The following is a 22,610-nucleotide window of genomic DNA, read 5'->3' as shown; positions in this document are numbered from 1 at the left end:
CATGCCCATAGTGCACATACATACACTCATGTACATAAAATAAGTCTTTAAAACAAACCCCAAAACAATGATCAGAGCTTGGCATCAGAACAATAGAAAAGTACCTGAGGGCATCTCAGCAACTGGCCAGCTGCCACCCACGGTAGGCACAAGGGTATAAAGGTTTTAAATTCATTCAAAAGACTTTGCTTTGAGAGCTGTTCTCTTAGGGCCACTTAGGAAAGTGTTGAGCTGATGGCAGACAGCAGCACTGCCTATGTGATGCTGGGGTTTCCAGCATATAGAATGTAGGAGTTGTAGAGTTACAGGCTTTCTGTGTTTCAAAATCTGGAAGGCCAGATTCCCCACAGGAAGTCTCTGACAATGTGTGAAGGTGAGAGTGTGAGTAGAGCTGCAGAGGAGACTCCAGAAAGTTAGAGGCGCCATGGACATGGAATATCTGCCAAGCAAAGCCTGGGACAGTGAGTGGAGCATGCCCTAGAGAGAAGCCATATGGGCTGTTAGATGGCAAAGCATCAGTGGTGGAGATGGTCCCATGTCCTTGAGCTCATATCGCATCACACATACCTAGGGTGTTTCTGACCATGGCTACAGGACTTAATGTTTGTCCTGCTGAGCTTTAGTCTTGCTCAAGTCCAGCCCTTCTTTGGTGTGTGTTTATTCCACCCTCTTAGAATGGGAGTTTCATAGTTTGAAATATTTCCTGAGTTTTATGGGGGTTTATAGCTAAGCGTTCATATCTGAGGACACTTTGGGCAATGCATTTAAGCTGGATATGGTGATTTGTGCCTCTAGGTATAGCATTTGGAGAACGGAGGCAGGTGTTTAAGGTCAGCTTGCAACACAGCAAGACTGTGTCTCAGAGAAAGAGCGTGCGTGGGGCGGCAGGTGCTTTTTCCAAGGTAAGAGAGATATGACCCTTTGGTGAACTTTGGGTATGATGTATTCCCTAAGTGGATGCATGCATAGAAGGCTTAGTCCCCTCATGGTGGCGCCATTAGAGGGTGAGTGACTAATGAAGGTGCTAATAGCAACCAATGGACGAATTGGTTATTAAAAGGTGTGGTCTGCTTAGAGGAAGCAAGCATTCAACTGCAGAGCATGCTTTTGAAGGGTAGAACCTGTCCCTGGAACTTCCTTGGGACAAGAAATAGGTTTCCAAGGAAAGCAACAGTTTGGTGCTGAGCAACATTACCAGTAAAAGAACACTTTATGTGGAGGAGTGCCTGCTCAGCTGGTTATTGTTGAAGAGTGAGGGCCCTGAGTCCCATTTGGCCTTTGCTTTTGGTATATGACTCAACCAGAGAGTGTGGTAAGGCAGAACTGGGGCGTTCCAATAATGCTACTAAATGCCTTCAAGCCACTTTCAACTTTAGGGTTCTACATTCAGAAAACACCCACTGGATATGTTTAGCGCAACTGCTGAGACCATAGTAGAGAGCTGTGCAAGGACCCAAAATTCTGTGTTAGCCATTGAAGATCTGCCGATCCCCTGGTAAACACGACAGCAGGCCCATGTACCCACAGCCTTTGCCCCACTTGTTCTGTACATGTGCCCCTTCTCTATCAGTAGCATTCTTTAACCTCGTTGTGTCACATTCACTCTCTACACACTCCAATCTTCTCCCATGTCCCAAAAGTGATTACTGGCATCACTACAGCTTTATTTTGGGCTCAGGATAAGGCTGGGCTGCACGCATGGACTCTCCGTTGGATACAGGTGTCGGGGCTGAGTTTTGTGGGTAGTGGCAGGTACATCAGGATGTTCTTGCTGTGCAGCTTGGTGGTGCCAAGGGGCCCGGTCATATATACAGGACAGGAATACACACTCAGGCCACCTGAGACTGGTGCTTCCTTGGTGCTCCAAGATTGTATGCTGATGCTGACAGGAGGCAGAGGGCTGGGTTGGCTGGAAAAACTATCCTGCAAGGCCCCAGCTATCTGGTCCCACTCTGCGTGCTGGAGTTGTAACCCAATCAGCAGCAGTCCCATTTCTGGAACCTTGGGATTTGGGCTGTTCTCCACCTGGGGGGGGGGGGCGGCAACAGAAAACAGTTAAGCAAAGCTGGGAAGGTAAGAGTCAGTCAGGGACAGACAGGATGGGATGTAATCAGATTCTGTTAAGGATCAGGAACTGGGAGCAGAAAGAGTGACATCAAGATACCCGGATATGCAGAGGGTGGTTGTTCAGCTCCTGATGTCTAGGGTGCGAACTGCCGGATTTAGAGCCTAGGTTATGCAGGAAAGCCTCCCAACGCAGCGCTAGCAGCAGGCGACGGGGGTGTCGGAAAGCTGACAGATGAAATATGCGCTCTGGTTTGTTGGCATTTTCGCTCATATCGCTCTCTAGGTAGCGAACCAACAGTTGCCCACGGCGGGACAGTTGTCGTAGCCATTGCCAAGGCAGCTGTGGACCAGCAGGTGCATGAGATCTCCAAGGCCGAGGTAGGCGACCAGCCCAAAGAGCTTGGGCCACCGCGGCACAGCGGCTGGAAGTGCACGGGGTCTCACCCTTCAGCTGCTGCAGTAGGCAGTCAAGGTCACGCTGCAGTATGACCACCAGCTGTCTCAGTTCCAGCACCTCGGTCTCCAAGAAGCCCTCCAGAGGTTGCCGGGCACTGGGCCCAAGCACCGCCCAGGGGGTGGCACACTGGCTTGAGCAACAGTAGTTGGTTAGCAAAGCCTGAAGTGCCACCAGCCTCTTCTTGGCTTGCACCAGGCGATGTCGAAGTCGCCTTTCTTTGTAGTGGGTGAGTCCTCCGTACACTGAAGGAACCCACACAGGTGAACACTGCTGCAGCATATTCAGGAGAGCACGACTTTGGCGTCTCAACAGCCAGGCCTTGGGCCCTTCATTTAGCCCACAGCTGCGAGGTTCAGCTGGTGTGGGCAGTAGGTACATCCGGGCATTGAACTCCGTCATGGCATCCAGCTTCCCTAACTCTTAGGATTGGAGGTGAGGAGGTGAGGAACAAAATATATTCTCCCCACCAGACCCTAGGAAGGAGGCCTTCCTCTAACCCCATAACTATCAACATTGCCTTCTCATTCCTTTATTGGTGTAGATATTATGCACCACATTCCTGTGGGGGACAGCAGTGCAATGCACTATTATTCCCTACCCCAGTATGGACAGCTGCCTGAAGCTTACCTGGGCTGGGCATCAGAGTGGCCAGCAGATGCTGAGGTGTGTGTGGCTGGACCCTGTTCGTGCTCCTGGGATCCAGGCAGGCTCGTGTCAGGCTAGCCAGGGCCTCTCTGTCCTCCAAGTCCCTCAAAGAACCTCCATAGAAAACTTCAACTGCAGATGAAGTCAGGGGCCCTCAGCTTCAGCCCTTCTGGTTTTCCATCACCCCTCCAATCAAAGCTGTGTGTTTATTCATCACATGTGTCCTGGCCTTCAGACTCCCAACCAACCCTTTTCCAGGTCTTCTGGGGGACAGGAGGAGGACCTCACCAGCCAGCTCCAGCAAGGCAGCACTGGGGTTGCTGAGACTGGTCCACAGCTGCTCTTGGGTCTGAAGAGCCTTGGTCAAGGTCACCTGACTCCTGAGTAAGGGTACAGAGAGTATTAATAGCAACAGACTGAGGACTCTCACATCTTTTCTTCATTGAAAGCTTGTCTCCTGAACTCCAGACTCATGAGGGCTCGCAGGACATTACTACTTTGCACCCCAGTACAACTTGCTCTCTACTACAGTTTTCACTTTGCCCTGTAAGACCTGCTCCACCTCTTAGCCTAGTGAGCGATATCACCAGCCACCCAGTTGTCTAAAAGGAAGTCTAGGAACCATCCTTATCCTTCACACTGTACTTATTCCTGACCTCTAACTATCACTCATGCCATGATCTCCTCCTTATATCCTCCACTAAAACTGGTCTTTTCTGCAGGCCCATGCCCTCTGCCTGTTCTTCACCTCACAGCCTGGGTGATGTTTTCAACACGCAGAATCAAGTTTTCTCTTCTACTTAAACCCCCCTCAGTGACTTCCTGATACCTGCAGGATAACCCCAGGCCTCTTGCCACGGTTCTAAAAGCCCCTTTTGATAAACTTCACCTTTTTCTAGTCTATCACCAGCATATATATGCATATCACCCACACTAAAGTCATTCCCTCTGCTCAAAACAAAAACAAAACAAAACCCCTGTTTCTACCCAATTTGTGTCTGCTTTTAAAGCTCAGTTCAAAGTGAGATTGCAGATAAAGTCCTTGGAGAAGACTTCCTTGCCTTCAGTCTTTGGAGGTTCCAAAGATCATGTGGAAGATACTCAGTGTTTGCTGTTTGACTGAATGGGACTGGGGAATCACTCACCAGCGCCCCCTGTGCGCTTGCAGCTTTAACCCATAGAGCTGTCTGTGTAGTAGGAGGCCATGAAGGAAGAACAAAGGCATTGTCTGGGTGAGGGGTTGTGCGCAGAGTCCTTGCTGGGAATTCACACTGTCAATCAAGATACGGCCCAGTTCTAAGGACTGGTCCCAGAAAACAGGCATGGAGTGCTGGGTCAGCATCCCTGTGGAAGCAGCAGTGTGTGGAGTCAGCACAGTGGAGTTACTTTCCCTCCCTTGGACTAGATAGCTTGTAAGGGGATGCTGCTCACCTGGCAAGGAAGCACTGGCCTCAGTAGACACAATCAGCCAAAGACGGAAATCATTGTGTACAGTGGCCACATTCCTGCTTTCTGGTTCTGCTAACAGTTCTGAGTCTAAGGTTAGATAAGGGGCTGAAATAAATCCTCCAGTAATGAATGGACTGACCCACAGGTCCAGGGGTCATATTCAGGACTGGAACAACAGGATTCAGACACAAGGCCAAAGAGATAGGCTTAGAACTTGGAAATCAGCCATGAAGCCTTAGAATTCAATCTCAGGACCAAGTATTGGGTAGGATCCTTGAAGCCATACTGAGGCAGTACACTGTTAAAAGTTATTTTTATATTGTGTTTGTTTCTCGCTTTCTTTCTTAACCCAGCTATTACCCAAATAATTGAGACTCTATTATATTATTTTTAATAAGTTTCACAGTGCAGTTATTACTCTATTCTTAGCTCTCTAAGCTAATCTGGTTTCCTCCTAGCATATATCCCAGAGATACTTGGACTTTGTAGCTTCGCTGTTCCATCTCCTCTCTTCTGATGTCTCCTGGACCTCTGCCCAGCTGAATCTCTCCCTCCCCCACTTCCTCTTCTAACTGTTCCTCCCCTGGCTGGTAGGAAGTCCAGCCCTCTCCTCTCCCCTGCTCAGTGATTGGCTGTAAGCTACTTCATTGGCATATCAGGGGTCAGTTGAGGAGTAGTATTTACACAATATTGAGACAGGAGAGTCTCTGAACAAAGATTGCAACCAGATATTTTGGGGGAGGTACAGAAATCAGCATTTGAATTACACAATAATCTTATGCCTACAGTATGCTTACCCTTGGCTCCATTGAACAATCCCAGCAATGGCTGTAGCAGCTCTTTTGGCCAACGGGGCATCAAATGACAGTTATCCAGCACCAACCAGTGCCCCTGGAGCATAGATTGGCATAGAGTGTTGACTGTAGCTGACACAGGGTCCCAGTCTTGAGAGCCCAGTGCTATCACATGCAGATTCTTCTGTGTCTAGGAACCAATATAAAGGTGATAGAGTGATTGCAAGGTGATCTTGGGGTGATTTGACAGACTCAGAGTTATGCCACAATAATCGTAAAGTAACCGTATGATGTAAAAAAGACTCATGAGCATGCTGGGACAGAGACCCCATACTCCATCCCAGCCCACAGAAGCCCACTTACTCTGGGCCAAGTGACTAGATTCACACCTTTCCATGGTTGGCAGCCAGTTTCCGGATGACAGTCACAGGATGCAGGGTGGCTGTAGGGTGGCCAGGTGGCGGCAGAAAGATCAGTATGGGCTGAGTAGCCCGACTATGTTCAAAGATCAAAGTAGGGGCACCTAGGTCTTCTTCTAGTGGCCGACCTAGTAGGCTGGTGGTGAGGTCTGCTAGGGCACTTGCCAGGCAATCTGGTCTCAGTACACGCCACAGGATCAGCTTCTGGAAGAGGCTAAGTGGCTCAGAATTAGGACCAGGTGCAGGCCCTAGCACAGTGGATGATAGGGACAGGTAATCTTGCCACACACTGGAGTGGCCTGCCAGGGATGCACGAAGCCCAGCAAATGCAGACAGCTCCTCCAACACTCCACATTCTTGCCAGGCTCTTATACCTAGCCAGGCTGGCTTAACCACACCAGGGACCTGAGTGGTTTGGCCTGTGCTGGGAGAGGCTGACAGTCCAGGCCACAGCGCCAATCTTTCTAGCTTTGGTGTCATCTTTGTCACTTGAAGCAGGGCCAGAGCACCCAAGGCACCCACGAGGGGCGCATGGGTCAAGCCTAGGACAGCCACAGCGTTACTCAGCAGCTGGCGGGTCAGGTATACTTTCACCTTCAGCAAATGGCTGTCCAGGTCCTCTCCATGATGACTATCATGCGGCTTCATGTTGTCTAGTGCCCGCCTTGTCACTGCCAACCAGTTCTCTGAATTCATACAGAAAAATGGCAGCAGGTTCTGCAGTGTGCTTAGAGCCTCCACCACAGTCATTGCATGCCAAGCTACCTGCCGGTAGGGTGCCCACACCGCCGCCTCCTCCAGCTTCTGTTCTTCTAGCTCTTCCCAGTCAGCTCTCAGTTGGCATAGCTTTGCCTGAGTCCTCACCATTTGTCTCAGAAGCTTGGATGATTTCGGACACCTTCCATTGTATTGTAGCAATATCATCAGCAACTGTTCCTGAATGTAGTAATTTTTTGGATGGACCTGGACCTTCGTGGTAATCCCCGAACATCAGCTCCAACTCTGTACTTGGACCCTTCCAATGTTTATCCCACCCCACAGACTGGGCCCCCAAGCACCTCAGCATCCTCCACAGCTTTAGAGGTATCCACTGCACTGAGTTTGAGGTCCTGCCAGCGGGTTTCAAGCTCGGGGCGCTCTCTGCACAGGATTTCATGCAGCATCTGTTCTTCTAGTATCTCCATGTTTAGACCCAGATCCAGAACATTCACCTTTTTCAGCAAATCACAACCTAGTACTTGGGTCACATGAAAAATGCCAGTTCACCCATGTCAGAGTCAAGGGAGGAGTAGACAAGGAATTCGGCTCTCTTATTGCAATTCTGAGCCTGCTCTGGGCCTCGTTGAATGAAAGGCCCCTGCCATCTCCCAGAGGGATGATTCTGAGAGCTGAGTATGTCCACGAAGCCATGCTAGTAGCTTACAGCCCGGTCTCACCTTGTTCCAAAGCACGGATGGGAAGGGTAGTGCTCAGATAGAGACAGAAGCCAGGCTGCACGCGGGGTGGGCCCAGATTCTCCCTTGACAGCAGCCACTGAAGTTCTTGGCACCCGAGGCTCAGCTCCATATTGGTCAAGAGCACAGGCAGGCCTGTGAGGGGAAGTGAAAACAACCTACCCACAATGCCGGCACCCATGCCACCCAGTCTGCACACACTCGTTTCCAACCAGCTCTCTCTTGGCTGATAACAGGGCTCTATCAAAATTCTTCAGCACAGTGGGATGCAGGATCAGAACAAATTGGGGTGTGAGAGAATTGTGGGGCTACAGAATTAGTAAAGTAAATGGGGGTTATGGCTCTCACCATTGGCAGCTGCCTCCAGGAGCTGTGGACCCAAATCTTGGTCTGTACCTGAGAGCACAGAGAGGCAGAGGGGTGGAGACTGAGTCCCAGAGGTTTGGCTTGAGCTGGAGTTCTCTGTTCCATTCTCTTTCTCTGTTTCTTGGGCCTCCTGCTCCTTCTCCTCCTCACTCTTGTTTTCCTCTGTTTTCTGCTCTTTGGTTTGGTCCCTGACCTTATTTCCATCTTCATCATCATCTTCCACTTCTTCTTTCTTTTCATCCTCATTGTCTTGATTTGTCACCAGGCTCTTTTCTGGGGTGGAAAGATGCAACAGAGTGTTTCTTAGAGGAGGAACTGGGTTTCTGGGTAGTCCTGATTACTCAAGGGGAGGGTTCATGAGTCAAGATCTAGAGGAAGACAATTTAGGAAAGCTGCTTAAGCTCTGACTCAGTTTTCACATCTGACAGGGGAGTTGATATTACTGATGGCCCTATAGGGTTGCTCTACAGATTTGCTGTGATGATACACAATTTGGACCAACACATGGTGAACAGTAATCACTGGTCATCATTATTACTTTAAAGTTAGACTAGCCGGCCCCAAGAAGGGCTAGTTCTCTCCAAAATTGGCTCCACTTCTCCCCATTCTATAGATTGCCTCAATACCCACCCCACCTTTTTTTACATAAGCTCTTCTGGCGGTAACAACTAAAAGCTGTCCTCCTTAATATAGGAGCTGGTCCCTGAGGCAGAGACTTGTAAGTGAAAGGCTGTAAACTATTGCACTAGACAAGTCATGGCTGCGTACTGGAAACCACACAAGGCAGTAGGGGCAGCCATTCCCAACCCTTTCTCCTGCAAGAACAGAGAAATGCTTGTGTTTTGTTTGTTTGTTTGTTTGTTTTAACGAGACTTTCTTCCAAATGTAGGCTTCCAGGCCTACAGTTTGTTACATTCATTTTTTTCTCTTGCTAACAAATTACTACAAATTTAGCAGTTCAAGCCACTATTTATTATCCTGCTGAGACATTGACATATCTGTTCCAGCATCTTGCATGTTCCAGCATTTGCTTGTTCCTGCCTCAACTGTTTCAATTGCTGTTTCTCCTCAAAGCCTGCTCCCAAGAGATCTTTGAAGAAAGCTACTAATCTTAATTGGTCCAGCACTTTAGACTGTTCCAAACAGGACTTTTATTAAGCCTGAAATTTCTCAACATTCAAAGACTGGAACACAAATGTTACTGCTTGCTTAATTAACCAACTTTTCCCAATTTTCTTTGGGCCCACTAACAGGATTTCTGCATGTCCAAAATGTCAGCTAGAAGAAATCCATGAGAACAACGTCCAGTTTTCCTTAAGGGGGTTGAATAGGTTTTTGGTTGTTTTCTGTGGCTATGAATGTTTATTGTCATTGGGAGATGTTTATAAATTATTAATGGTTTTATTCAGAGTGAAACAAGGTTATATTCAGGGTTTTCTCTCTTTTCTTTTTGCTCTATTTTTCTTTCTTAGACAAGGAAAAAAGGGATTGAAAGCAAAGAAGGGGGAATACAGGGATATCTTGTAGGAATAAGACGAAAGGTAGATTATTGAATCTATTCAACTTACATTTTTATTTGTTATTCTCAAATAAGATTAATTTGAATTCTGGTATAGTATTTTGCATATTGATGCAAAAATAAGTATTTTTGATCGCTTTAGTATATTAGTAGAAAGTCAAGGTTACTTCTAATACTTTTAAACTGCTGTTAAAAACGGATTAGGGTATTAGGTAATACAAGTTAATTGCTGGTTAATCAACTCATAGTCATGTCAAACACTAGCGTAATTTATCACAGGAGTATGCATCCTAGGTTTAACAGATAGATATGATTTTGTAGACAGATCGATTACATAAAGATAGGCAGTCTTCAAAAACATCAGAGACCTACAGAATATGGCATTTAGAAGTGTCCTTATTATTTTAAAGATTCTTTGATAATGAGACAAGTCATCTCCTGGCAGCACCCCGCCTGCCTCAGAGAAGATGATGAGCATTAAAGAACCTCCATATGGAGATGGCTTCAAATATGGCAAACGAGCCACTCGGGTAAAGAAAATACCCTTCCTTCATGACAGACAAATTATGCCAAAAATGGGCAAGCTTAAATGCAGGACAAGTCAACTGCCAAACTCTGCCAAGATAGGGTAAGCAAGTCCTAAATAGTTCATGCTTCACATTTATGTCTGTCAAATAGTCTGAGTATAACGTAAAGAGTTATGGGCAAACTGTCTCTGTCAATTTTTTATTTTTTGGAAGCTGCTAACATGCACTTCCTATTTACTCTAGTAACTAATTTTATTCCTTCTCAAGTCTCTGATGGGGTTGAAGACCAAATAGTCGTAGTGCCACATTTAAGCTTAACTTGTTTAGAAGTTAAAAAATGCTTTCATTTCAGTAATACCAATAAAGATAAAAGTTAATTTAGGTATAGAACTTTTAACTTGTCAAGATAGATAGAATAATCAGATACTTTCTCCTAGGTTGCTAAATACACATGGACTGGACATTGCACATGTAGATTTTACCTAACAGTTTTCATAATTTCATAATTGTTATTGTATTGAAAAAAAAAGGAGCCTTTTATTGGACTTAAAAGGGGGAAATGTTGGTATAATGTTCTTTTGGAATGTATACACTGTACCCTTGTTCATTCAAATGCTGATTTCTCTGCCCCACTCTCTGGTTTCAATCTGGACATTGCATTGTGATACTTATTCTAAGCATCACCTGTCTCAACTTTGTGTAAACATGACACAATAAAACAACCAGCCACAATGTTGAGCAATGGAGAGGAAGGAGTAGGAAGGAGAGGGGAGGAGCCAGAGGACAGGAGGGAGTGGGAGGCAGGAGGAGGAGGAAGAGCAGAAGCTGGGAGAAAGAGGCTGGAGGAGAGGTCCTGGAACGACATGGAGAAATGAACCAGTCCTAAGATATCACTAAAAGCAAGTATAATGGGTAAAATCTGAATAGTAGGAAACTATGTGGGCTTGGAGGTTTAGGATGGAATAACTATTGCCCAGCATTGTAATCTAGGTTAATTAAATAAATCCCAGTCTCTGTGTGGTGATTTGGTTACACAGCTCTTTAGGAATAACCACAGCTTTACTAAAGTAATATCAATAGTAAATATTAATTGCCACATACAACATTATCCCTAAGTATTGAAGGCTAGTGGTCCAGCATAGCAGGGTTAGCGAGTCTGTGCTCAGCTGCACACTGGGCTTAGATGAAGGTCTCATCTGGGGTTGTAGGTCCTCCTGCAGGTTTAGTGTATTATTTTTTGTTTGGTTGTTTTTGTTTGTTTGTTTTTTGTTTTTTTTAAAGGTAAGATCTCATTATGTTTACCAAACTGTCCTCAAGCTGTCAGGCCCAATCCATCCTCATGTTGGGGCCTCTTAAGTAGCTGAGCGTACAGGTGTGTACCACTGAGCCTGCCTTTTACTGGGTTTTCACAGTATTGATTTTCTTCCCATAGCTGACCTGCCAGTCCCATCCATCTTCAAGACAGCAACAGTTTGTTGACTATTCCCTGTCTTTCTAATCTGAGTTTTCTTTCCTCCTTTCTTCTCTGAAGGTATCATTTGATTAGCTTGAACTCACCAAGATAATTCAGAATAATAGCTCTCCTTAAGGTACATTGATTAGTAACTGTGTGTACATCTGAGGCTTTCCTATCCTGGAATATTATCATGGGAGTAATACCAGAAGGCAAAGATCAAGGGCTACATATGTAGCTCAGCGGTACAATGCTTTCCTAGCATGTACAATCCCCAGCACTTGAAACAAAAATCACAGAGACAAAAATTCTGCCCAACATTTCTGAAAGATCTTTTGCTTTCCTGACAGAGGAGACATAAATTGCCAGTTGTGCCTTTGACATGACATCCTATAGCTATGATGTATACATGACCATAGTAACAGCCCACAGTGGTGGCTTAAACTCATTCTCTCAGAGTTGTGGCAGCTACAAGTCTGAAATGAAGGTGCTAGCAAAGCCATACTCCCACCCCCAAAGACTCTAAAGGGGAAATCTGTCTTTGTCTCTCCCATCATCTGCTAAGTGGAATTGTAGATACTCCTCAGCTGTGGCTCTGTAACTGCCTCCCTCATATGATCTCCCCTACTGTGTATTTGTGTCTTCTACTATATCTCTTAAAAAATGACTGTCATGGGACTTAGGGCTCACTCATATAAGGAGCAGAATGATCTCATTTCAAGGTCCTAGAAGTTCATTATAAAAACCCTTTGTCCATACAAGGCTACAATTCCTCTCTCATCTATTCAACTCCCCAATCCGTTCCTTTATAAATACATTCCTTCACTTCCTTCTCCTAGGAAATGTTCCTGCCAACATTCTGTTCAGATAGGTCCCTGATTCAAAAACAGTCAATGAAAATATTTTTCAAGAATTTCTGAATGTTGCATGAATTTGGGTAATAAATACTACCCTAAATTGTAAGCTTTAGCTGTAAGCAAGATTTCCCATGGTGTCGAGTAGACTGGGGATGTGGAAGATCATGGCTTGGCCAGCTGTGTAGATTTAGAGTCATTTTACCATGAGCTAAAACCAACCACACAAAAACAGTAAATGAGTCGAAATTTATTAATACAGTTCAGGCTGGTAAAATACAATATGTGTTAGCCACAAAAACTGTGTATCTCCACCATGAAAGGGCAGAACATAGGAAGCTGAGTGTTGGGGAGCTCAGACACCCAAGAAGGATATCACTGTGCATGCCTACCTTTGCTCTCTTTGGGAAGTTGCGCCAGCCACGTCTGTTTTGGAGGTAGTGGGCTCAGCCAGATGAGGGCCTGGTTGCCGGGGTCCAGCAGCAGAGGCCAGCGGTAACCGTTGTAGTTGATGTGGCTGAGCAGCAGCAGGCCTGCCAGGCGGGCTGACTTCGCTTGGGGCCTTCTGTCTCGGTCCCATTGGTGCTGCTCTGATCCACTGCCCAGCAGGGTAAAAATCTTGAAGGGAGTACGTGTGGGCAGCAGAGGGGTGTTTGGTGGTGCCCCAACAGACTTCTGCCTCCGCGCCTGTGCCACATCATCTGGGGCCAGGGCTTCCTCGAAGCCCTGACACAGAGACAGCCACTTTTCTAGCAGTTCTTGGCGCCGCTGTGGTGGGAGGGGGCCCAGATAGACAGCGGCAGCCGAGCACAAGAGAGCATCTCCAAACACAGTCTTGCAATGCTGCCTCAACTTCTGTTGCGAAGAAGTAACAAAACCATGAACACTCAGTGAGGTTAGGGAGTCATGTGGAAGGACAGACAGACGGTTACGGAGGAAAGTGAGGCAATACATAGAGGGCAGTATGGGGAGGGGAGTATGGAAGGACAGAGGAAGCAAGACACATTGTGAGGATGTAAAATGCACTTGGAGAGATACATCTGGGAGGGGGCTTGTTACCTGGAGCTGCTTAGTCCACATGTGCATGGGTGTGAGCAGTGCAGAGTTCATGGGCCATTTGTTATACTCTCCACCTTGTGCGTGGTTGAGGCACTCCATGACATGGCTATAAGAGGCTTGGGCATCTTCTAGCTTCTTAGTCAGGGACAAAGTTTGCTGCAGCAGATCGTGGGCCTGAAACTGGAACTGGCCCAGGCGGGCCTGCTCCCGAGCCAGTGCTGCATCTACCTGCCGCAGCAGCAGGCCAGTGGGCAAGCCCCGATGATGTGCCAGCCCGTAGCGCAGAACAGCCCAGAGCCACACTGTCAGGTTTGCTGCAGGGATGCTTACTGACCTCAAGGCCGCATCGCTCATACCTGGGGCCTGCAGAGCTTCATTTAACTTTATCAGCTCTGATGCCGTCAGCTTCTCCTTGGGGAAGAATACCAGTTCCTGGAAGGACATGTGTTAAGGGGACAAGGGAAGACATGGGTACTCTTCACCTGACTCAATAGGCTAATCCTGCCCAATTCTTTCCTTATGCCACCCTCTCCCTTTGTGTGCCTCATCTTCCTACCTGATAAAAATCTTCAGTACATAACAGCTGCTTGGCACTGGCCCAGCCTGTCTCATGGTGGAACAGGTCACACAGTGCATCTGTCACCCGGACTACAGATTCTGGTGGGGCTCGATAGCTCCTTATTTCCTCAAAGTCCGCCACCTGCAGCTGGTTCAAAGGACCTAGAAACGCCTTGCTCATCTAAATGAGGACAGATGCATGATGCAGAGATTCTGTGGTGTTCTGCTCATTCTTCAGCATGTTTCCAAGAGGACTTATCTCTCTTAATGGTCATCATGAGGGTTCATTCCCAAGCCACCCTATGACCTTGGCCTCCCTGCCAGGAGCCCTGACTAATAGTCACCCCATTTTGTCCTCTGAGTATCCTATGAGTGGTTGTCCTCTCTCCAGCAGCACAGGTAGGAGGATGAACCTACCAGCTCCAGGAAAGCCTCCTGTTGAGCCTGTAGGGCATCTTGCTGCCTGACCAGATTCTCAATGAGGCTCTCCTGCTGTTGGCATTCTTCCATCTTCTGCTTATAGACGATCCTGGTTTGTCTGAGCTGGGTTTGATACATAGCAACGTTCTGTGAACAGAGATCCAGATCTTGCAGCTCCCTGGGCTCTGAGACCAACCCCACAGAGACAGCAAGAGCATGATAGAATGACCAAGTCAAGCTCCCAGTAGGCCACAGAGAGAACTTATTCTCTGGGTCTGGGACTTGTACATCTAGTAGCAGAGCCCTAAGCAGGGACTGTTTTTCCTACAGTCATGTTACCATACAAGTAACTCCAACGCTTGTATAACTATTCTGCTACATCTCTTCTCTTTCTGACTCTTTAGCAGCAGTTGTCAAGAGAATACAGTCCCTCCCTCTGGAAGCTTTCTTCCCCCCCCCCTTCTCCCTTTCCCTCTCTTGTTTTTCAGGACAGGGTTTCTCTCTATAGCCTTGGCTGCCTGGACTCACTTTGTAGATGAGGCTAGCCTTTAACTCACAGAGATCTTCCTGCCTCTGCCTCCCTGAGTGCTGAGATTACAGGCATGTACCACCACAACTGGCTGATTTCGCTGTCTCTTGACTCAAGCTTATACTTAAACACAGATTCTCTTCCTTTCCACCCCCCTTTATGCCTGTCCAGATCTTAACTGAGGTAACAACTTTGGTGTACTTCATTTTTCACTAGATTGTATTACATTTTAAAAGAATGACATGAGCTCAGTGGCTGGTTCTTTGATCACCTCCCCCTGAGGTAGGAGAGGGAGCAGCCTTACCAAGCCACAGAGGAAGGCTATGAAAGACAATCCTGATAAGACCTGATAGGCTATTGTCAGATGGAAGGGGAGGAGGTCCTCCCCTATCAGTGGACTGGGGAAGGGACATGGAAGGAGATGAGGGAGGAAGGGAAGGTGGGATTGGGAGGGGATGAGGGAGGGGCTACAGTAGAGATACAAAGTGAAATAAATGGTAATAAATAAAAAATTGTATTTAAAAAGAGTCTGATACAACAAAATATATGCAAGTTATTCCAAATAAACCAGGGTGCTTAACATGAAAAAAAATAAAATAAAAGAATGTATATGGGTTACACATGAGCAAGGGGGCTAAGTCCTCTGTATGTTCCATGTGGGTTCCTAGTAAGGGGAGAAGGGACAGTTTCTCACATGATCTCGATGAACTTGGTTACCTGCTTCTTGATCACTTCTCCCTGGTGGGGCGACCTAGCCAGCCCACAGAGGAAGAGGATCTAGGCAGTCCTGATGGGACCTGATAGGACCTGACTAGGGTCAGACAGTAGGGGAGGAGGACTTCCCCTATCACTGGACTAGGGAAGAGGGATGGGGAGAAAGAGGGAGTGAGGGTAGGACTGGGAAGAGATGAGGGAGGGGGCTACAACTAGGTTACAAAGTAAAATTGTGAAGAAAAAAAAGATATTTACAGTAAAAAAATAAATAAAAATGTTTTTGAACATCCATCTCATTCTGTGTATGCTGTGCTATATACTGAGACCTCCTTCTCTTCTTTCTAGTTCCCTCCCCTCCTCTCTGGAAAAAAATTCTTGGTATATCTCAGAGGACTCCAGACTTTCTTTGTCAAAATGTGAATACCTGATATTGCCTAGCCAAGTCCCTTATCCTCTTTGGATCTCTGTTTTCTCATCAGTAAGTCAGAAAGGGAAAGCTGCTTCCTGTGCAAATTAATGTATTTATCTTTTTATATACCCATCAGTTTACATGTAGATATAAACACAAATACAAACATAGGTGTTGAGATCCTGAGCAAAAGTTATAAAGTTCAAATAATTTTGTCGGTTATATCAATGAACACATGAACTAATTGAATATGAGAAAGGAGGAAAGTGGAGAATGATTCTGGGGGTTTGGCTTCGGTAATTAAGGGAATGGTAGTACCATTTCTTGGGGTGGGAAACACTGAAAGAATGTATTATAAGGGCCATTGAGTGAATGGCCAAGGGATCTAATGGAATGACCCGAGACTGCTGTATTATGGAGTGATATAAGGGATTAAGGAATAGGAGGACTCCTAAACCAGATCAATAATTCCTGGAATTAATTATTTTGAGAAAATGTAGGACCCAAGGCAAGACACTAGAATTTAGGATATAAGAGAAAGGAGACTCCTGTTTACTTTGAACTTTCTACCATCCCCACTCCCCATTTTGAAACTTGTCTGAGTCTTGAGGTCTGACCTGATCATCATAGGACGACTAGGATAGGAAGAGGACACCAGTATCTTGAGAGCTCCGTGGGTCACCGTTCACATAGAACATGATGGAAACACAAAGAGCTAGCCCTGCTCACCTTGGTATGAAGAGGTGTGAGGAGGTGCAAGGCCTGAAAGCTACTAGAAAGTTGGACAGGTTACCTAATCAAGAACGGGACACTAGGGGCTGGAGAGACGGCTCAGCGATTAAGAGCATTGGTTGCTCTTACAGAGGATCCGGGTTCAATTCTTAGAACCCACATGGCAGCTCCTAACTGTCTGATGTGTAACTCAAATTCTAGGAGATCTAACTTTCTCTCACAAACACCAGATGAACATAAAAATAAATTAAAATTAAAAAAAAAAAAAGAATGGGATACTAGTTCACTTCTCCATAGTTAGTCCTGAGGCTTTTTCAGGACTATGTAACAGAAATTAAAACAAAGTACTATTTCAAAAGCCATTATATTGAAAACAAAACTCACTAGTTTATGAAAATACTTCAAATGGATTATTTAGCTAGAGAAGGTATAGCAGCTCCCACCCTTCTAGTTTTAGCAAGATAGGAGAGGTTTATTTATTCAAAAGTGATTGGCTCTGCATAACAAAGCAAAAAGATTGGGTTTTAGTCCAGGAAGGAACCTGCATTTGAAGTAACAGTCAAGTGGAAACAGGAGGCTGGTGAGCAAGTGGAGAAAGTATTGCAAGTGGAAGGAAGGAGATAGTTCTGGGAAATAGCCAGGAGCAGAGGCCAAGTAAAGAAATTCAGGAAATCAATGTCTAGCACATATTTAAGTACAATTTTGTTTCTTTGGTATAGTCTGTCTCCATTACTCATTCACATTTTCTCATTTGTTCACCACAGTCTTATACATTTGATGCTTTTTTTTTTTTTTTTTGAAGAAAGATACAAAATGGGGTGGGGGGGTGGAGCAGATGGCTGTCATGAGTTCCACTGAAGAGGATAAAAATCCAGGGGTCTCAGGACATACCATGCTGAGCCAAGACATCACAAGCATCCAGGGGCAGACACTTGAGATTTCTGTTACAAAAGTCAATCTAGTCTGAGCTATCTCATGGGAAGCATTGGGCCCTAGGTTCTAATGGAAAAGACAGCTAGGATTAGAGAGATTCTACAGGGAAAAGAAGACTCTTAAAAAAAAAAAAAAAACAAAACCAGGAACCAAATTTCATATAGGTTGATTCTTCCCTGGTCCTTTTTGTTCTCTTGCTTTAACACAACTGTGTAAATGTCAGTCTTCCCCCTCTTACTTTGAAGGTGCCGTTCAGCCGCTTTTCCAAGTCACTGAGCAGGTTAGTTTGGTTGCTATTCCTCTCAACCAGTAGTGTCAGAGTCTTCAGGGCAGTGTGGATGCTAGAAACACAATGTGCCAGTGAACGGACTCAGGAGAACAGAAGGAAGCAAACTGCAAGGACGGGGCTACTTACCGCTGGGCCTTCACCCTCATCTGTAGAATCATCTGCTGCTGCTGCTGCAGGAACATGTCCAAGAAGTCCAGGAAGGTCTTGGGGGTGGTGAGTGGCAATGCAGGGCATACATGCTGATGGTAACAGGCAGACGAAAGATGGACAAGAGCCATGACTCTAGCCAGAGTAGGAACTGAGGCCTTCAAATCTGGGCACTTCAAGAAGCCTGCAATGGATGTGGTTTTGGTCTGGCCTTATAGGATTGGATGGGGATGAGAAAGGAAAAAGTTCCTCTCTCAGTTCAGAAAGGAAAGTAGAAAATATCAGCCAGAAAGCAAGGAAAGTAAGAACCAGAGTGAGCTATCAGACAAGAGGATGAGAGTGCACCCTGGACAAAAGCTCTCACGGTTGGGAGGAGTGGTAGGAACGTGTGAAAAGTGGCTCACCATCATCAAGAGGTAGACTCTCAACCTTCTCCAGGTGCTGCTGGGCAATCTTGACCAGAGAAACTTGATCCCAGGGTTCATAGCGGTCAACACTGGCAATGGTCAATTGAAGGAGCCTCAGGAGAAGGGTAGAGGGCAGGTGCTTTTGAGCTCGGTCATCTCCCATCAGAAAGAACATGTGGAGGTTGCTACACACTTGCTGGTAGAACCTGTAAGTCAGGGAAAACTCATCTGTCATCGTCTTCCAGATCTATTTACACATCCAGGACTGTGTTCCAACCCTGTCCCGTTAGCCCTCATGCCAACCTATAGCTTTTTCTCGTCTTTCTGGCCAGCAAAGAGTAAAAGAAGAGCTGGTGTGAAGGGCCCCAGGTCTTACCTATGCAGCAGTGCATCCTTGACATGTTTGGCCCTAAGGCTGTCCTTGGGGAGGCGCTCTTGGATGTGATCCAGACCTGCTGCGGTGTACTGGTTGGGGAAGCTGCCCAAGGTCGCCAGGGCCATCAGCCGCTCAAAAGTAGTGACATTTACACTCTTAGGCACCAGAAGAGCCACCGGCTCGTTCAACATGCCAGCATGCCAGCTGGCATCTTGGAGACATTGTAAAATAGCTTCCTCTGACTCAGTCGGCAAATGAAAGAGTTGAGCCTGACAGATGCTAGAAGCCATGCTGATGGCTGTATGGCGCCCAGTACCTGAAGCCACTGAGAACAGTAGACCATGCTGCCGGGGCCTAGCCAGAACTCGGACCAGGCGAGCCACGTGCTGGACCATCATGCGGCATTGGGCAAGGTGGGGGTTCAGCTTCAGCTGCACAGCTGAGGCAGCCAACTGCTTCTCCAGGCTTTCCCACTGCCGTTCCAAATAGAAGTTGGAACTCTCTAAGTTAGAGCTCAGTATAAGCTCCAGACTGAACACCAGGTCTGAGGGCTTCTCCTGGGGATAGAGCAATAGCACTGGTAGCAACAAGGGTAAAACTGATTCCATCGGGGGTGCTGTCTTCCACTCACTCTTGGATGACTCTGACTGGAGTTTACCACTAAAATCTCTTCTATCTTCCTTCTGCTCGCCCATATGGGTGACACTTTCTGTGTTCTCCTTGTTTACTGACCTTATGGGGAATGATGCTAGACTGCTCTCACTGAGGAGTGAGCCTGTGGTGGCCTGGAGGCCATACGGGTCCTCTTCATTCTCTGATCCACTGTCACTGTTGCTTAAGTCCTCCCACTGGGCTATTTCCCCTTCAGATTCTACTTCGGGCACTTTCTCCTCCTCCACCTCCTCCTCACAGTCCTTGACCAAGGGCTGAGACTCTGGCCTACAACAGAAGACACTCTGAGCTACTTCTAGAAGCAGATTAGCACATTGGGAACGTTCCCTATCACTGTCCAGCCGGTCACAAAATGTTCTTTGTGCCTCATGCAACCAAAGACGCACCATGACGCGCACAGACATCATGGTAGTCAGGCGAGTTCCACGCAAGCCGGATACCCGGCGCAGATGATGCCGGTGATGGAAAAAATCTGTAAAACCTCGTGACCCCATTCTGGTAGGCAACAGCTGCAGGCTTCCCAGAATGTGGCTCACGGAATGCAGGGAAAAGCGGTAGTGCGGTCGGAGCGGGGAAGGCATGAAGCAGGCGCACACAGCCTCCCACGCCTTCACTGAAGCTCTGACAAGGGCTCTTGCCAGAGTGTGCTCCCGCTCCATAGAGGGGAAGCGCTCAAGCCAGGCTTGGATGCCAGGTACATGCCTCCTCAAGAAGGTGTCCTGAGTCATGCTTTCCAGAGCCAGCACTGTGAAGAGTCGGAAGATGCGTGGACAGAGCGGGCGCTCAGAGTAGCCTGGCACTGTAGCAGTGGCAAGGAAGTTGACTGTCGGCTGCAGAGTCTGTAATTCCAAGGTGTTGTGGGCATAGATGGTGCCTTCCATTGCCTGGCGCAGAGTCTCCAGCACTGGCTGGCAGCTCTTCTCTGGGTCTGTAAAACATTAAGAGCAGCACTGAGGACATGCGCAAGTGCACGTGGAAGCGTCTCCCATCCCTGTCTTCTAACTGCTTCCAGCACACAGAGTTCCAGAGGGCTCCAGAGGGCTCCGGGCACCTGGTAACCTCTGAGTAAGTTGCTCTCTCTCTACTCCCTAAAAATGAAGTGATTCTCTCTCCTCCCTTGGGTCCTACCTATTCCTTGAAGGAGATGAATACTATAGTAAAGGTTGGAAGTTGAGATGGTTAGAAACTGGGTCAGACCACAATTTGAAACTGCAAACCATGCCCGGTCACGGTGATGACACACACCTTTAATCCCAGTGCTTGGGAGTCAGAGGCAGGTGGATCTCTGTGAGTTTGAGGCCAGCCTGATCTACAGAGTGAGGTCCAGGACAGTAAAAATTACACACAAAGAAACCCTGTCTCAAACAACAACAACAAACAGTTCAAGGCTATCTTTGGCAACATAGTGGTTTCAGGGCCAACCTGAGCCCCATGAGAACCTGACACAAAAGTGGAGAATAGGGCAGGGAAATGACTCAGTGAGTGAGTGCTAGCCAAGCAAGCCTGACAAGTAGAATTTAATCCCTGAAACCCGTGTAAAACAGGGATTTGCAATCCCAGCACAGCTATTATAAGATGGGAGGAAAGGGGAACAGGAGAATCCCTGGGAAGCTGTGAGCCAGCAGGCCTGGCGTAGCACAGCAGTGGAGCAAAGGAGGTCCTGCTGCCTCAGAAAGTGAAAGAGAGGTCTCATTCCTGAAAGTTGTTCTTGGATCCATACGTAGCTGCTGTGAGGCACACACAGACACACACACACACACACACACACAGCACACACAGACACACACACACGCAAATAAATAAAAATGCACACGACTTTGAGAATTGACCAGAGAGAGGCAGGAAGAATGAGGAGGGAAGTGGTGGGAGGGGAGCTGAGAACAAAGAGACACACAGTATCATACGATAATGAAACCCAATACTTCGTGTCCTAACCTAAAAACATTAAAGAGAAAGAAAAGTGATTTACACAAAACAAAATATACATGTTTAAATGTACAGTCTAGTTCTGGTAATATGGACACCACCATTTTAATGCTATTTAGATTTTATCAGTCCTAAAAGTTCCCTCATGCTCCTCCACAGTGATCCCCATTCCACCACCACGCAGACGGTGCTTTCTGAACTGATTTCTATCACTATCAATTGTCTCTTCTAGAACTTTCTATAAATAGAACTATACAGCTGCTACTTGAACAATCTATTTTCTTTTACTAAGCCTACATTTGACATTCATATGTGTTTTTGCTTATCAGTACTTTGATATATTATACAGTATTCCATTATAAACATGACACAATTTGTAGGTCCATTTACACAGGGAGCTTAGTTCCAGTGTTTGGCTGTTCCAAATAATGTTTATTTGCTTAGGCAAATACAAGAAAATAACAATATTGTAATCCAACTTCTTATTTCTCCCCACCTTTACCTCTGCTTAGATTTGACCCCACTAACACCATCATTGTATATGTTTTACCAGCTAATATCCTTTAAGGAGACTAAAGAGGGAAAATGACAGTTGTATACAGCCACATAGTCATTATTTTTGAGACTTTTCACTCTTTTCTACACATCTGGTTTCCATGTTACCACTGCACTCTGCTGAACAAAGTCATTTAACATTTCTTTTTCTTATAAGACTTTATTTCTCTTACCCCCCCCATGTGTGTGTATGTGTGTGTGTAAATATTTGTCATGTGTGTGCAGGTTATAGCAGAGGCCAGAGGAGGACCTTAGATCCCCAGAGCTGCAGTTACATATGAACTGCCATGTTGGTGCTGGGAATCAACTCAGGCTCTCTGAAAGAGAAACTAATGCTCTTGACCACAGAGCCTAATTGTTTTTGTGAATATGAATGTTTTACTTGAATGTGTATGTGCACTGCATACATACCTGGTACTCACAAAAGTGAGAAGAGGGTGTCAGACCTTCTGGAGCTGGAGTTACAGTGTGTTCTGCCATGTACATGCTAGGAACCAAACCCGATTACTCTGGAAAAGCAACAGGTGATCTTAAATGCTGAGCCTTTACTCCAGATCCTTGAGTCCTTTAATAGTTGCTTTGAAGTATTTTGCTGGTAAATCTAACATGCATGTGATGCCAGGGTCAGTCTCTATTAAATCACTTCTCTTCCTCTCTACTCTCTTCCTCCTTCTTCTGGCAGGGCCTTGCTGTGTAATCCAGGATAACCTCATGATCTTCCTATCTTCCAACCTCACCTTGCTGAAGGCTGCAATTACAGGCATGTGACACCATTGTAGCTCATTGCAGCTACTGCTGCTTGTTTGTTTGTTTGTTTGTTTCTTTCTTTCTTTCTTTCTTTCTTTCTTTCTTTCTTTCTTTCTTTCTTTCTTTCTTTCTT

At 46.4% G+C, this 22,610-nt stretch overlaps 1 protein-coding gene across 1 annotated transcript in view; it reads right to left on the bottom strand.

Moving 5' to 3' along the window:
- Nucleotides 1-1,371: 1,371 nt before the first annotated feature.
- Dnhd1 (dynein heavy chain domain 1) overlaps nucleotides 1,372-22,610 on the bottom strand; it is a 69,732-nt gene continuing 48,493 nt past the window's right edge. The window contains exons 25-43 of the mRNA XM_055597453.1: nucleotides 18,578-20,177; nucleotides 18,199-18,407; nucleotides 17,774-17,978; nucleotides 17,597-17,699; nucleotides 14,039-14,188; nucleotides 13,620-13,802; nucleotides 13,064-13,495; nucleotides 12,397-12,859; nucleotides 7,634-7,924; nucleotides 7,268-7,420; nucleotides 6,890-7,068; nucleotides 5,802-6,767; nucleotides 5,416-5,602; nucleotides 4,601-4,705; nucleotides 4,315-4,513; nucleotides 3,458-3,549; nucleotides 3,152-3,301; nucleotides 2,165-2,943; nucleotides 1,372-2,025 (exon numbers count right to left, since the gene is read on the bottom strand). Coding sequence (XP_055453428.1) covers nucleotides 1,675-2,025; nucleotides 2,165-2,943; nucleotides 3,152-3,301; nucleotides 3,458-3,549; nucleotides 4,315-4,513; nucleotides 4,601-4,705; nucleotides 5,416-5,602; nucleotides 5,802-6,767; nucleotides 6,890-7,068; nucleotides 7,268-7,420; nucleotides 7,634-7,924; nucleotides 12,397-12,859; nucleotides 13,064-13,495; nucleotides 13,620-13,802; nucleotides 14,039-14,188; nucleotides 17,597-17,699; nucleotides 17,774-17,978; nucleotides 18,199-18,407; nucleotides 18,578-20,177 — 6,797 coding nt within the window. The 3' untranslated portion in view covers nucleotides 1,372-1,674. The remainder of the gene's footprint in view (nucleotides 2,026-2,164; nucleotides 2,944-3,151; nucleotides 3,302-3,457; nucleotides 3,550-4,314; nucleotides 4,514-4,600; nucleotides 4,706-5,415; nucleotides 5,603-5,801; nucleotides 6,768-6,889; nucleotides 7,069-7,267; nucleotides 7,421-7,633; nucleotides 7,925-12,396; nucleotides 12,860-13,063; nucleotides 13,496-13,619; nucleotides 13,803-14,038; nucleotides 14,189-17,596; nucleotides 17,700-17,773; nucleotides 17,979-18,198; nucleotides 18,408-18,577; nucleotides 20,178-22,610) is intronic.

This window comes from Psammomys obesus, unplaced genomic scaffold (assembly GCF_907164565.1).
Source record: "Psammomys obesus unplaced genomic scaffold, mPsaObe1.curated_primary_1811, whole genome shotgun sequence".
NCBI lineage: Eukaryota > Metazoa > Chordata > Mammalia > Rodentia > Muridae > Psammomys > Psammomys obesus.
This window is presented reverse-complemented; position numbering and strand designations above follow the sequence as displayed.